Genomic DNA, 13,302 nt, shown 5'->3' with positions numbered 1-13,302 from the left:
GGGTAGATACAAGCTATTTAGGTTGGACACAGTCCCTGTCACACATCAGGCTCACAGTCTTAATCCCCATTTTACAGATGAGAGAACTGAGGCCCAGAGAAGCGAAGTGACTTGCCCAGGGTCACACGCCAGACTTGTCACAGAGCCAGGGTTAGAACCCAGGTCCTTCTGGGTCCCAGACCTGTGCTCTATTCATTAGAATACCCCATTATTACCTGTTAATATACATATGTTGAGTACACATGTATATGATTTATATATATGTATATATATACATAGATCCAGGGTTAGAACCCAGGTCCTTTTAACTCCCATACACATGCTCTATTCATTAGAATACCTCATTATTACCTGTTTATATACATATGTTGAGTACACATGTATATGTTATATATTTATATATATTTATATATATATTTATATATATGTATATATGTATATATGTTATATATGTATATAACATGCATGTTATATATTTATGTATAAATATATAACATATATATATTTATATATAAATATATAACATATACATGTGTATTCAACATATATATATGCATATACATATGCATATAACTTATATATATATAAAATATATTATATATATTTTATATATATATATATATATATAAGTTGTGAAGGCAGAAGAGAGATCATGCAAAATTGCTTTTATTCCCTAGGCAAATTTTGCACTCTCTGTTGTCTTCCCAACATCCCTATGAGGTAGGAAAAGGCAGGTATCATTATCCCCATTGACAGAGAGCGGCACAGAGTGAAGTGACTTACCCAGGGTCACACAGCGGGCAAGGAGCAGAGCCAAGATCAGATTGTAGGTCTCTTGACTCCCAGGGCCGTGCTCTTGACACTCAGCCCTGCTGTTTCTCATTGAACTATCCCAGCTGTACGGGGGCCTTGCCAGTAACAGTTATCAATGGAAAATATAGTTTTACAGCAAAACAAATTTGGGCTTTGTGCGGGGTAAGCCAGAGTCAACCCAAGGTGAATTATCCTTCAAAGGCGGCCTTCTGGGTTGCGACCATTTCCGGTGCCTAGAACCCAGGTGGGTGAATTATAGGGCTAATTGAAACTGGGGGGAAAAACACACTTGAAGGGGATTCAATTCATCCCCACAACTTGCTGGGGTGTCCTGTCACTTCCTGAATGTGAAAAAGGAACCCAAGCTTGCCCACGGAAGGTCCCACCAGCTCAGTGCCTACTCTAAAATCCCGAGAGCACAAACTTTCCCCCAAGGGTGATGCAGTCAGCCCTCATTAACCCTCCCATTCCCTCTCTGACCCCCAAGGCAGCCCCAAAAGTCCCCACCCACGCTTTGAGACAACTGGACTTTAAGCCAAAGGAGCCAGTGTAAGCTCACTGTGGGCAGAGAATGGGTCTGTTTATTGTTATAGTGTACTCTCCCAAGCACTTAGCACAGTGCTCTGCATATAGCAGAGAAGCAGGGCGGCTCAGTGGAAAGAGCACGGGCTTGAGAGTCAGAGGTCATGGGTTCTAATCCCGGCTCCGCCACTTGTCAGCTGTATGACTTTGGGCAAGTCACTTAACTTCTCTGGGTCTCAGTCACCTCATCTGTAAAATGGGGATTAAGACTGTGAGCCCCACGTGCGCTGATCACCTTGTGTCCTCCCCAGCGCTTAGAACAGTGCTTGGCACATAGGAAGCACTTAACAAAGACCATCATTATTATTATTATTATTATTATTATCATCATTATAGCAAGTTCTCAGCTTGGTTTCTCCACCTTCCAAGTCCTGAAACCAGGGGAGGGACTCACACTTAAATGGGTGGATCCCCACTTCACACCTGGCCAGTTCTTTCACTCCTTTGGAAGAGAGTGGCTCTGCCACATGTCTGTGTCACCTTGGGCAAGTCGCTTAACTTGCCTCAGTCACCTCATCTGTAAAATGGGGATTAAGATTGTGAGCCCTAAGTGGGACAGGGACTGTGTCCAACCCAATCAGCTTGTATCTCCCCTAGTGCTTAGTACAGTGCCAGGGTAAGTGCTTAATAAATACCAATAAAAAAAGAAAAGAAAAAGCATCTGCATTTTATGTAGACTTCATGGGTCTACGCAGCATAAAATGCAGTGGAGGCTTCACAAGGAAGTGGCATGGCATAGCGAATAGAGCACAGGGTTGGGAGTCAGAGGACGTGGGTTCTAATCCCAGCTCTGCCACTTGTCTGTTGTGTGACCTTGGGCAAGTCACTTCACTTAGCTGTACCTCAGTTACCCCATATGTAATCTGAGGATTGAGACTGTGAGCCCACTGTGGGACAGAGACTGTGTCCGACCCGATTCGCTTGTATCTACCCTAGCACTTAGTACAGTGCCTGGTACATAATAGTAATAATAGTATTTGTTAAACTCTTACTATGTGCCAAGCTCTGTTCTAAGCGCTGGGGTAGATACAAGGCTATCAGGTTGTCCCATGTGGGGCTCACAGTCTTCATCCCTATTTTACAGATGAGGTAACTGAGGCACAGAGAAGTTAAGTGACTTGTCCAAAGTCACACAGCTGATAAGTGGCAGAGCTGGGATTAGAACCCACTCCCTAGCACGCTTAACATATACCACAATTATTATTATTATATTATCCTGATGGAGCCAGTCACCACGTAAGGGATAATTAAGCTGGCCCTGAACTGACCAATGTGGCTATCTTTACTGTTCAAATCAACATTTCTTCACCATCACTGTCAGTGACTTTTATTGAGTGCCCAATGCAGGCAGTGCACTGCCCTAAGCACTTTGAGAAACAGCTTTGAGAACACCGAAAGACACAGTCCCTGCCCTCTAGGGCTTTCTAATCTAATGGTCAGTATGACAGTGTTCAAATCACAGCTTCTAATACTATAGTTCAAAATGGCCTTTGTTCCTCTTAAAAGCATTGAATTCTGCCACAAAAGTAGGACGATCAGGCCATTTAACTTTTCATCTCTTGGAACTGATCTGCCCAGGTTTTGCTATTTAACCTGGCCACTGTCTTATTCCGCAGATATTGATGAATGCAGATCCTCCAGCTACTTGTGTCAATATCAGTGTGTCAACGAGCCAGGAAAGTTCTCCTGCGTGTGTCCCGATGGATACCAAGTGGTAGGAAGTCGAACATGTCAAGGTAAGTTTCCCTGACTTCAGGCTTTTGTGACTCCTATCTTCAAGAACGTGTCTGTCAACTCTGTTGTATTGTGCTTTCCAAAGCACTTAGCACATTGCTCTGCACGTGGTAAACACTCAAAATATAACTGACTGATCGATTGCCGTACCTTGCTTGGGCCAGCTGAGATCAATCAGTTAATCAATCAATAATGTTCATCAGGCACTCTCCTAAGAACCGGATTAAGAGAAGCAGCATGGCTCAGTGGAAAGAGCACGGGCTTTGGAGTCAGAGGTCATGGGTTCAAATCCCGACTCCACCAACTGCCAGCTTTATGAGTTTGGACAAGTCACTTAACTTCTCTGTGCCTCAGTTACCTCATCTGGAAAATGGGGATTAAGACTGTGAGCCCCACGTGGGACAACCTGATCACCTTGTAAGCTCCCCAGCGCTTAGAACAGTGCTTTGCACATAGTAAGTGCTTAATAAATGCTATCATTATTATTATTATTATTATTATTATTATTATTATTAAAGTGCTAGAGGGAGATCCATAGAGTGAGTCAACACAATCCCTGTGCTCAAAGAGTTTATAATCTAGCATTCGAGCCCTCCCTCCCCAAACCCAAAAGGTGTCACTTGGAGTTCCTGTTGGACTGTGGCTCATTTCACCCTAGAGTTGGCATTGACATTGCTTGAAATGTTCCTGATGGATAGGTGGTCTTTTGAGAAGGTAGGTTTAGTTTGCCGCAAGCGTGGAATGATTATATTAATCATCTTAGTGTGGGGATTAAGATTGTGAGCCCCACATGGGACAACCTGACCAACCTTGTATCCTCCCAAGCGCTTAGAACAGTGCTTGGCACACAGTAAGCACTTAACAAATACCAAAATTATTATTATTATTATTATTATATGGCATCCCTGACAACAGGTGATCAATCAACCAATCAGTCGTATTAATTGAGCACTTAATGTGCACTGAGCACTGTACTAAGCACTTTTTAAAGTCATTTATTAAGCGCTTACTATGTGCCAGGCACTTTACTAAGGTGAGGGGTAGATACAAGATCATCAGGTTGGAACAGTCTTAATCCCCATTTCACAGGTGAGGTAGCACAGAGGCACAGAAAAGTTAAGTGACTTGCCCAAGGTCACACAGCAGTCCAGTGGCGGAGCTGGGATTAGAACCCAGGTCCTTCTGACTCTCAGGCCCGTGCTCTATCCATGAGGCCATGCTGCTTCCAAGCACATTCCCTGCCCGCAACAAGCTTTCAGTCTAGCGGAAATGTGTCTTACTGCACACAGTAAGCACTCAATAAATACTTGATTGATTGACTGAGTGACACTGTCTTGGGAAAACATTAAATATAAGGAAAATTAAAGGCTGTTAATTGGGATTTTTAAATGTCCATACTATTCACAGAAATGGAAGGTGCCTCCCAACTCTATGATATGGTACTCTCTTCTGCACAAACTAAGCGCCCAATAAATACGAATGATTGTTGATATTAAAATTTCACAGTACAGTGAAATGTCTTCATAAGATTTTCCTCCAGGTTCATTGAGGGTGCGGGACTCAAGGAATGTCACGATGTCCCCTCTCCATCCTCCTCCAGGAAGCCTTCCCAGACTGAGCCCCCTCCTTACTCTCCCCCTCCTCCCCCTCCCCCCTGCCTTACCTCCTTCCCTTCCCCACAGCACCTGTATATATGTATATATGTTTGTACGTATTTATTACCCTATTTATTTATTTATTTTACTTGTACATATTTATTCTACTTATTTTATTTTGTTAATATGTTTTGTTTTGTTCTCTGCTTCCCTCTTCTAGACTGTGAGCCCACTGTTGGGTAGGGACTGTCTCTATATGTTGCCAACTTGGACTTCCCAAGCGCTTAGTACAGTGCTCTGCACACAGTAAGCGCTCAATAAATACGATTGACTGATTGATTTTTGCCACCTGAGCCTCAGATTTTCCACTCTTTTTCAAGCCAAACGTGGGAAATGTTGCAAAGCAGCGATGTTGCTTTTCAGATCCGAGGCTGAGACTCTAAGTGAACATGGCATGCAGGAAAATGTTAGCCAGTGAGGTGTTCTAGCAAAATTTTCCTGTGAAAATAAACTCACAGCAGGAGTATTTACAACAAGTGTTCCGTTCATTTCTGTGTATAAAAAAAGGTTTTTATGGCGGCGGAAGAAAGAGCAGGACGTTTTAAGTTGGATTTGGTGTGGGCAAGGGATCGGAGAATTCCTTTCTGCTAAGATAAGCCCCCTTCACTTGTCATTTTAGGCTGTTTGAAGTTCCCATTTAATCATTTGATTCAGTAAAAATAAATTTGGTAACTTCCAGCCGAGGATAATTTTGAAATTTTGCAAAAAACTATAACACTCATCCTTGTGAAAACCATCACCCACCAAAGAAAACAATAATTTTGAAAACCGTTCCAGAGAGCTCCAGGAATTGGTTATGCTGGGCTTTGCATCATTACAAATTTTTAATGTAGTGAATGAAATTGCAACATAATTTCCTCTTGCAGCTGTGTCCTTGGTGAATAACTGAGGAATCTTAGTTTCCACTCCTGCTTAATAACAGCACCTTTAGTCTTCAAAGAGCAAAACTACCACATGGAAAAATTGCTTGACGCTGGTTTTTTTCTAAAGGACCTTGCATGGACTCGAGCCTTCCCCGGGAAACCTTTCCCAATAGCTGGCTCTCAAAAGACTTTTAGCTTCCCTGGGCTCCTCAGAGGACAGGCTAAAGCCAGGCATCATTTTTTACTTCTTTAACAAAAGGTCCCGGAGTAGTGACACGCCAGGGGCCGGGTTGGGGGGGGGGCATTAAAAGGAAACTGAGGCAGCAATCATCACCTTCTCTACCTTCAGTGCTCCCAACTCAAAAAGTTCCACGTTCATGGATCAATAGAAGACAGAAAGCTAGGGATGTTTATGCAAATGATGGGAGCATTTAGGATGTCCCCACATTAGACAGGAGCTAAGTACCGCCTTCCCTGCTGGATTAGAGAAGCAGCGTGGCTCAGTGGAAAGAGCATGGGTTTTGGAGTCAGAGGTCATGGGTTCAAATCCCAACTCTGCCACCTGTCAGCTGTGTGATTTGGGGCAAATCAGTTAACTTCTCTGTGCCTCAGTTACCCCAACTGTAAAATGGGGATTAAAACTGTGAGCCCCCCCGTGGGACAACCTGATCACCTTGTAACCTCCCCAGTGCTTAGAACAGTGCTTTGCACATAGTAAGCACTTAAATGCCATTATTATTATTATTGAGCATGGTCAATCCATCAGTAATAATTGTTCAGTCAATTAGTCAATCGTATTTATTAGGCGCTTACTGTGTGTAGAGCACTGAACTAAGTGCTCGGAGCAGTACATTATTACGCACTTACGGGGCACATTATTACCATTGCTACCATTCTAATTAGAATTTACTAATTTTGGTAAGTTTGTTTGTGAGCTCCATGAGGGATGGGACCATTTCTACAACTCTTCTGACAGCTGAGAAGCACATGGCCTAGTGGATAGAGCCCAGGCCTGGGAATCAGAAGGACCTGGGTTCTAATCCCACTCCTCCATATCTGCTGCGTGACCTTGGGCAAGTCACTCCACTTCTCTGTGCCTCAGTTCCCTCATCTGTAGAATGGAGATTAAGATTGCGAGCCCCATGGGGGACAAGGACTGTGTCCAACTGTGTCCTCTAGACTGAAAGCTCATTGTGGGCGGGGAATATCACTGTTTATTGTTGTGTTGTACTTTCCCAAGCGCTTAGTACACACAGTAAGCACTCAATAAATACAATTGAATGAAATACGATTGAATTAACCTGATTAGCTTAGTAGAGTGCCCTGGCACATAGTAAACGCTTAACAAATGCCTTAAAAAAAAAGTACCTCTAACACCAACACTCCTCTAACATCAACCGACTCTCTGTACATGTCCTTACTCCCTGCCATTTCCCCTTGAATTTCTTTTAATGTCCATCTCCCCATCTTGGCTGCCAGTTCCTTGTGGGCAGGGATCGTGTCCAGCAACGCTATTCTGTTGTACTTTTCTGAGCACTTAGGACAGTTCTCAGCCCACAGTGAACGCTCAGTAAAAACCATTGACTTATTGATTGATATAATAGCAGGCGTGATACCTGCTCTCAAGTAATCCCACACTCCAGCAAAGGGGAAGACACTAAAATAAATTTGGTGGTTTGGCTGGAAACCAAGATGCCTCCTCCAGAGGCCCCATCGTCGACCCTTCTCACTGATTCTCGATCTTGTCCATCTCATTAATTCATTCTTTCAATCGTATTTATTGAGCACTTACTGTGTGCAGAGCACTGTACTAAGTGGTTGGGAAAGTTCAATAAAACAATAAACAGTGACATTCCCTGCCCACAACGAGCTTACAGTTTAGAGGGGACTCTCGCCCATGTCTTGCCTCTGGCCTGGAATGTCCTCCCTCTTCATATCCGATGGATAGTTGCTCTCCCCCAACTTCAAAGCCTTAGTGAAGGCAATTCTCCTCCAAAAGGCCTTCCCTAACTAAGCCCTCCTTTCCTCCTCTCCCACTCCCTTCTGCATCATCCTGATTTACTCCCTTTATTCTTCCCCGCTCCCAGCCCCTCAGCATTTATGTACATATCTGTAATTTTATTTATTTATGTTAATGTCTGACTCCCCCTCTAGACTGTAAGTTTGTTGTGGGTGGGGAATGTGTCTGTTTATTGTTATATTGTACTCTCCCAAGCGCTTAGTTCAGTGCTTCATACACAATAAGTGCTCAATAAATACGACTGACTGACTGACCCTGCAATCTCCTTCCGGCAACGTTTGAAGAAAACCCGCCCCACTTCCATTTTGAGAGCCTCCTTTGGAATCAGCACCTTCGGATTCCCTCCATTTAGGGAATCTAACGTGATCTGGTCATTCTCCCCTCCGTAGATATAAATGAGTGCGAGACCACCAATGAGTGCCGGGAGGATGAGATGTGCTGGAATTACCACGGAGGATTCCGTTGTTACCCGAGAAATCCTTGTCAAGATCCTTATGTCCTGACCTCAGAGAAGTAAGGAAAGCCAGCGCTACTTGGGGTGATTTTGGGGGGGCTCCCGGCCCAGCCCTCTGCCTTTCCCTCCTAAACGCCACCCGTTCTTGTTTTGCAGCCGCTGTGTTTGCTCGTCACCAAGCACCGTATGCCGAGAACTTCCCCAGTCCATTGTCTACAAGTACATGAGCATCCGTTCAGATAGGTCTGTACCATCAGATATCTTCCAGATCCAGGCCACCACTATCTATGCCAACACTATTAACACTTTCCGGATTAAATCTGGAAATGAAAATGGAGAGTTCTACTTAAGGGTGAGTAACTCACAGGCAACTTGCCAAGCTGGGGGCAGGGGGCAGGGGATGGGGGCCAGAGGGCTCTTGGAAAAGGAAGCTGAATCATTCCCTTTCAGCATACACAAATGCCCAGGTGCCAGCTCATGTGCACATCTGTGCGCATGCGTGCACACACACACATACAAACACACACCCCACCCCATCCATAACAACTCTCAAACCAGTTTTCAGTGAAAACAGAATCTATTTCCTGGAGGTTTTTGAGACAAGAATATTCCAAATTCTCCCTTGTTCAGGCAGCAAAACTCCTCCAGGCAGTGGAAATGTGCCCCAGACCCTAACATTTACAGAGTCAAAAGGCAGCAGCCCCAGGAAATGGAGGATGATTTCTTCCTCACATTTTACTGTGAGGCCCATTCTTGAGAGAAAGCTTTGCTCTGAAAGAGAATGAGATTTATCCAAAACTTCAACTCAGCTTTTCTAACTCTAATCCCTCCTCAATCAAGAGCAAAGGCATTCTGAGGAAATGAAAATAGGCCACTCAAACCCTATCAATCTACCCTTCTATCCAGGCAAAGTCCCAGTGAGGTCATTTCAGGTTTCAAATCTGGCATTTTATGTCAAGTTCGCAGCGGCAAGTTCTTAATAAAAGGAGTTCTCCACAGGGTGCTTTCAAATTTGGCAACATCATTTCATTCTACATTGTTTTCCTCACAGAAGTCCTTCATCAGACCCTGAAGGTCGATGGTTTGTTTTGAAAATAGTAAACTAGGAAAGCCATGTTTTTGTTACAGGGTCCTTCATGTTTACATTTTCAAAATGTTTACATGTTTGCACTATGCATTTCACTTTCCTCTTTGCCACTGTCAGAAATGTTTAACTACTCACAACTAATTCTAAAAGGAGAAAAAGAGACTTTTAGAAGGCATGCTTTCTCCTCTCTCTGAATCTGCTTACCAAATGGCAGCTTTCCCAGCACAAACAACTCCAATTCAGTAATTGCCGCTCAAATAATTAACATGCACAGCTAACAGATGAACACAATGATTTTTAAATCTCTCTCAGAACAACTTATGCTTAGATTTTTGAAACACTTTCAGGGGAAGCAAACTTTGGTTCAGTTAGCCAGCACTTACACATGGGTCCAAATCCATATTGTCCTTTTCCACTTCACATAGACGTGCACATGTTAAGAGTTATCCTTACTTCTCATTTGGGAAGTACTTACATAGTAAGAATTTCTATTTACAATTGGTGTGTTGATCTCAAATAAAAATGCTACAGTTTCCTTGGATACAAACCAGATGTTTTCCAAAGTGAAACAAGTGGACCTCGAGCATCTAATTCAGTGCATTGCTCCCAGTGAGTAGTCACTACCATTACTACTCCTTAACTAAGGCATTTCCAATGTGCAATTGACTACTTTTAATTATCTGTAGCAACAGAAACAGTTTCTGTGAAAATTATGGTGGGAAAGGTATGCTTGTGTCATAGCTCAAAAATCAAAGGAGATAGAAAAAACTGCCGCTTAGCTGTCCCAACAAATTTCCACTGGGTCAGATGCCATTGTAGCCGAGGGAAATCATTTTCTTGGGAATGATAACAATACTAATTGCGGTATTTGTTAAGCACTTACTATGTGCCAATCACTGTTACTAACTGCTGGGGTAGATACGAGATAATCAGGTTCCACATGGGGCTCACAGTCTAAGTAGGAGGGAGGACAGGTTATTGAATCCCCATTTTGCAGATGAGAAACCTGAGGAACAAAGAAGGTAAGTGGCGCACCCGAGGGCCCACGGCAGACAAATGATAGGGCTGGAATTAGAATCCAAGTCCTCCGCTTCCCAGGCCTGTGCTCTTTCCACTAGGCCACAAATACTTCTCTGGACTCTAGGAAGGAAAGTGAGTAAGGGGAGGCTATTCATTCACAATGTCCAAGTATTTGCTACTTCAAACCACTCAATACATCTTACCTGCTGTGGAATCTCGTACTTGAAGAAAGAATGCCACACCTATTGGATAGGAAGAAGCCCTGAAATAGTCTCTATCCCCCAGACTTGTTTTGAAGGTTTTGAGACCATTCCACAATGATGCACTACTTTGATTTGGGCTCTCAATGCTAAGATTGGCTGATCAGAAAGGGCTTCCTTTTCTTTTCCATATGCCCTTTTGGGTCTCGGAATCAGAGCGATAAGTTCCTCAATGTTAGCCTCCCTCTTTTCAAAGCTAATAAACTTCTAGTGTTCTCTCCACATTTGTGAGGGACCAAGGGACCACCAAGGTGGTACCTCCAGTTTCTTGACATACTAGAACGGACATCACTCCTTCAGTTCCCCCCCTGGCACCTCCCGTGACTGTTGACCCCATTTCCAATACCCTGTTGTTCTAGAGTGACAAGAAACAATGAAAAATGATGAATTTGACATGTAAGCCACAACTGCCAGCAAAAAAAAAAAAAACTCTGAGGGGGAATTGAATCAGCCAGATAATTGACCATGAGAGAATGCCAGTGCAAAATTGGGAGTTTTAAAGTTGGGTGACTTCCCAGGGTCAATGAATATGCTATGGAAAACAGCACCATAACCGTAACTCTGAAGATATGACTCCTATTGGCCACGGCTAAGTGCTACCTTGTAAAACACAGGGCCCTCAGTTATTCATGTTAAACCAGGGGAATTGGGGAGTAGACAGAAGGCATTACATCAACTAGGCAGTCACTTTTTCAAGTACTGATTGACAAGGGGAGGCCAGTTTTTCATAACAATAATAATAGTTGTGCTATTTGTTAAGTGTTTACTATATGCTAAGTGTTGTTCTAAGCGCTGGGGTAGAGATGAAATAATCGGGTTGGACACAGTCCCTGTCCCACCTGGGGCTCACAGTCTTAATCCCCATTTTACAGATGAGGGACCTGAGGCACAAAGAAGTGAAGAGACTTGCCCAGGGTCACCCAGCAGATATGTCCTCTGACTCCCAGTCTGCTCCTACCAGCAGTCAAAGGCGGGAGAGGCTTTGGCCGGGGTGGGTGGAAAAGGGAGAGACAGGGAGGCTTCGAAGAACTATCAGGTCCCAAATCAGGCCTGACTTGGGATCTTTTCAATCCCAGCTTAAAGCAATCTTCAGCCCAGTTCGAATAATCTCAGGCTTCGTCGGAGGCCTGAGATGAGGAAAGGAGGGTGGTCGGTTCCCCTCCACTGCCGGAAACCCATAGGGACGATGGCCCCCCAAGTGCCCCGTGGAGAAGCCGCGCGAGCTCACACGCACGCACAGACCCATCCACCTCGCTCTGAGGCAGGACTTCACCAACCCTGACTGGGTGGCCGGGGGAAAGGAGCCCAGGAGCTTGGTGTGTGGGAAATGGGGAAACCATCCGGACCAGCTGAGTCGTAGTGAAAATCCGGCCAGGGCAAGAAAGGCGGAGGCAACGTTCCAGAGCAGCTGGGCACCGGGGCAAGCTGCCCAGAACGTGGTTAGCCAAGGAGACGGCCCCTTGGACCAAGTTAAACTGTGAGAAATCCGGGCCGGGAGGGAGTGGGAAGAGGCTGGGGAACGGGAAGACGGAGTGGAGCGCAGCGGGAATAAGCCGGGACGGTCCTGCGTTGAGCCATCCCTCAGACTGTTTCCCCTGAAGGTGGGTGGTCTCGGATCTAGGCCCGAGGGAAACCGTCGCCCCCGCCTGCTTCCGTTCTCTGTGTTTCAGCCGACGAGTGCCGTGAGCGCGATGCTTGTGCTGGTGAAGTCGCTCTCTGGACCGAGGGAATACATTGTCGACCTGGAGATGCTAACGGTCAATAACTTGGGGACCTTCCGCACCAGCTCGTTGTTAAGGTTAACGATAATCGTGGGGCCGTACTCCTTTTAGTCGCTCCGGAAGAAACACCTACAGGCACTTCAATCAGCTAAAGAATATCGTTATCTTAAAGCACTTACTATTTTATTTATAGACATATCTAGTAAGGCTGCATCTGTATTCTGTACACTCACCTGTAATTCCAAAGCTGGCACCATGTTATAAAAGTGGGCATTGTCACATACTGTAAAGAGTCAAGGTTTGCCTTTATTGCCGAATCTGAATATGCCGTGGATTCGCCAAGATTGTCTAGGTCTAGAGATCTCTGCATACACACTCTCTTGTGAAACTTCAGTGTTTTTCTTATCCAAGTAGGGCAAGCAAAAGAGAATCGCCTGTAGCACTTAGAATGGTTTCCAAGGCAATTTTAGCACAGCTCCACTGACAATCTCATAAAGGAAACAAAGGCTTGGTTCTGAGTAACATCCAAATGAAAGACTATCTAGTGGGTTAAAATGTTTTTTTCTCCTTTTTTGTAAGAAAGAGAAAAGGTCAATAAAAATCTATTTCTTTAGAAAATGAGGACCTACTAAGCTTGTGTTGTTTCTTGAACTTGGAGATGATACGTTCTCGCTCTGGGGCTTGGGATTCACCGTAATGATACTTTTTGGGCTGCAAGGCTCTTGTAATTTGAAAATAAGACTAGTAGGCAGTTTGCTTCATAACAAACGAAACTCCCAAAGGAAACTCCATTGTCAATCAATCAACCGATCAATGGTATTTATTGAGCACTGACTTATGGGCACAGCACTGTACTAAGGGCTTGGGAGAGTGGAATGCAACAGAATTAGCAGAAACATTCCCTGCCCATATCAAGCTTACAGTTGAAGTGCTCCTTGTGGCAGGGAATGTGTCTGTTTATTTTTGGATTGTACTCTCCCAAACGCTTGGGACAGTGCTCTGCACACAGTCAGCACTCAATAAATATGACTGAATGAATGAATCATTTATTTCAGCCTGGACTGGGGGCTCAAGACACGGGAGCCCCATGGGA

General features: G+C 44.4%; 1 protein-coding gene across 1 annotated transcript in view; it reads left to right on the top strand.

The window, feature by feature from the left end:
* Window positions 1–12,827, top strand: part of EFEMP1 (EGF containing fibulin extracellular matrix protein 1) — an 82,654-nt gene extending 69,827 nt beyond the window's left edge. Inside the window, exons 8-11 of the mRNA XM_038751440.1 lie at window positions 3,012–3,131; window positions 8,057–8,180; window positions 8,278–8,473; window positions 12,159–12,827. Coding sequence (XP_038607368.1) covers window positions 3,012–3,131; window positions 8,057–8,180; window positions 8,278–8,473; window positions 12,159–12,320 — 602 coding nt within the window. The 3' untranslated portion in view covers window positions 12,321–12,827. The remainder of the gene's footprint in view (window positions 1–3,011; window positions 3,132–8,056; window positions 8,181–8,277; window positions 8,474–12,158) is intronic.
* The last annotated feature ends 475 nt before the right edge of the window (window positions 12,828–13,302 follow it).

The sequence above is a fragment of the Tachyglossus aculeatus genome, chromosome 9 (genome assembly GCF_015852505.1).
Source record: "Tachyglossus aculeatus isolate mTacAcu1 chromosome 9, mTacAcu1.pri, whole genome shotgun sequence".
In the NCBI taxonomy this organism is placed as follows: Eukaryota; Metazoa; Chordata; class Mammalia; order Monotremata; family Tachyglossidae; genus Tachyglossus; species Tachyglossus aculeatus.
The sequence above is the reverse complement of the archived record's forward strand: the minus strand, read 5'-3'. Positions and strand labels throughout refer to the sequence as shown.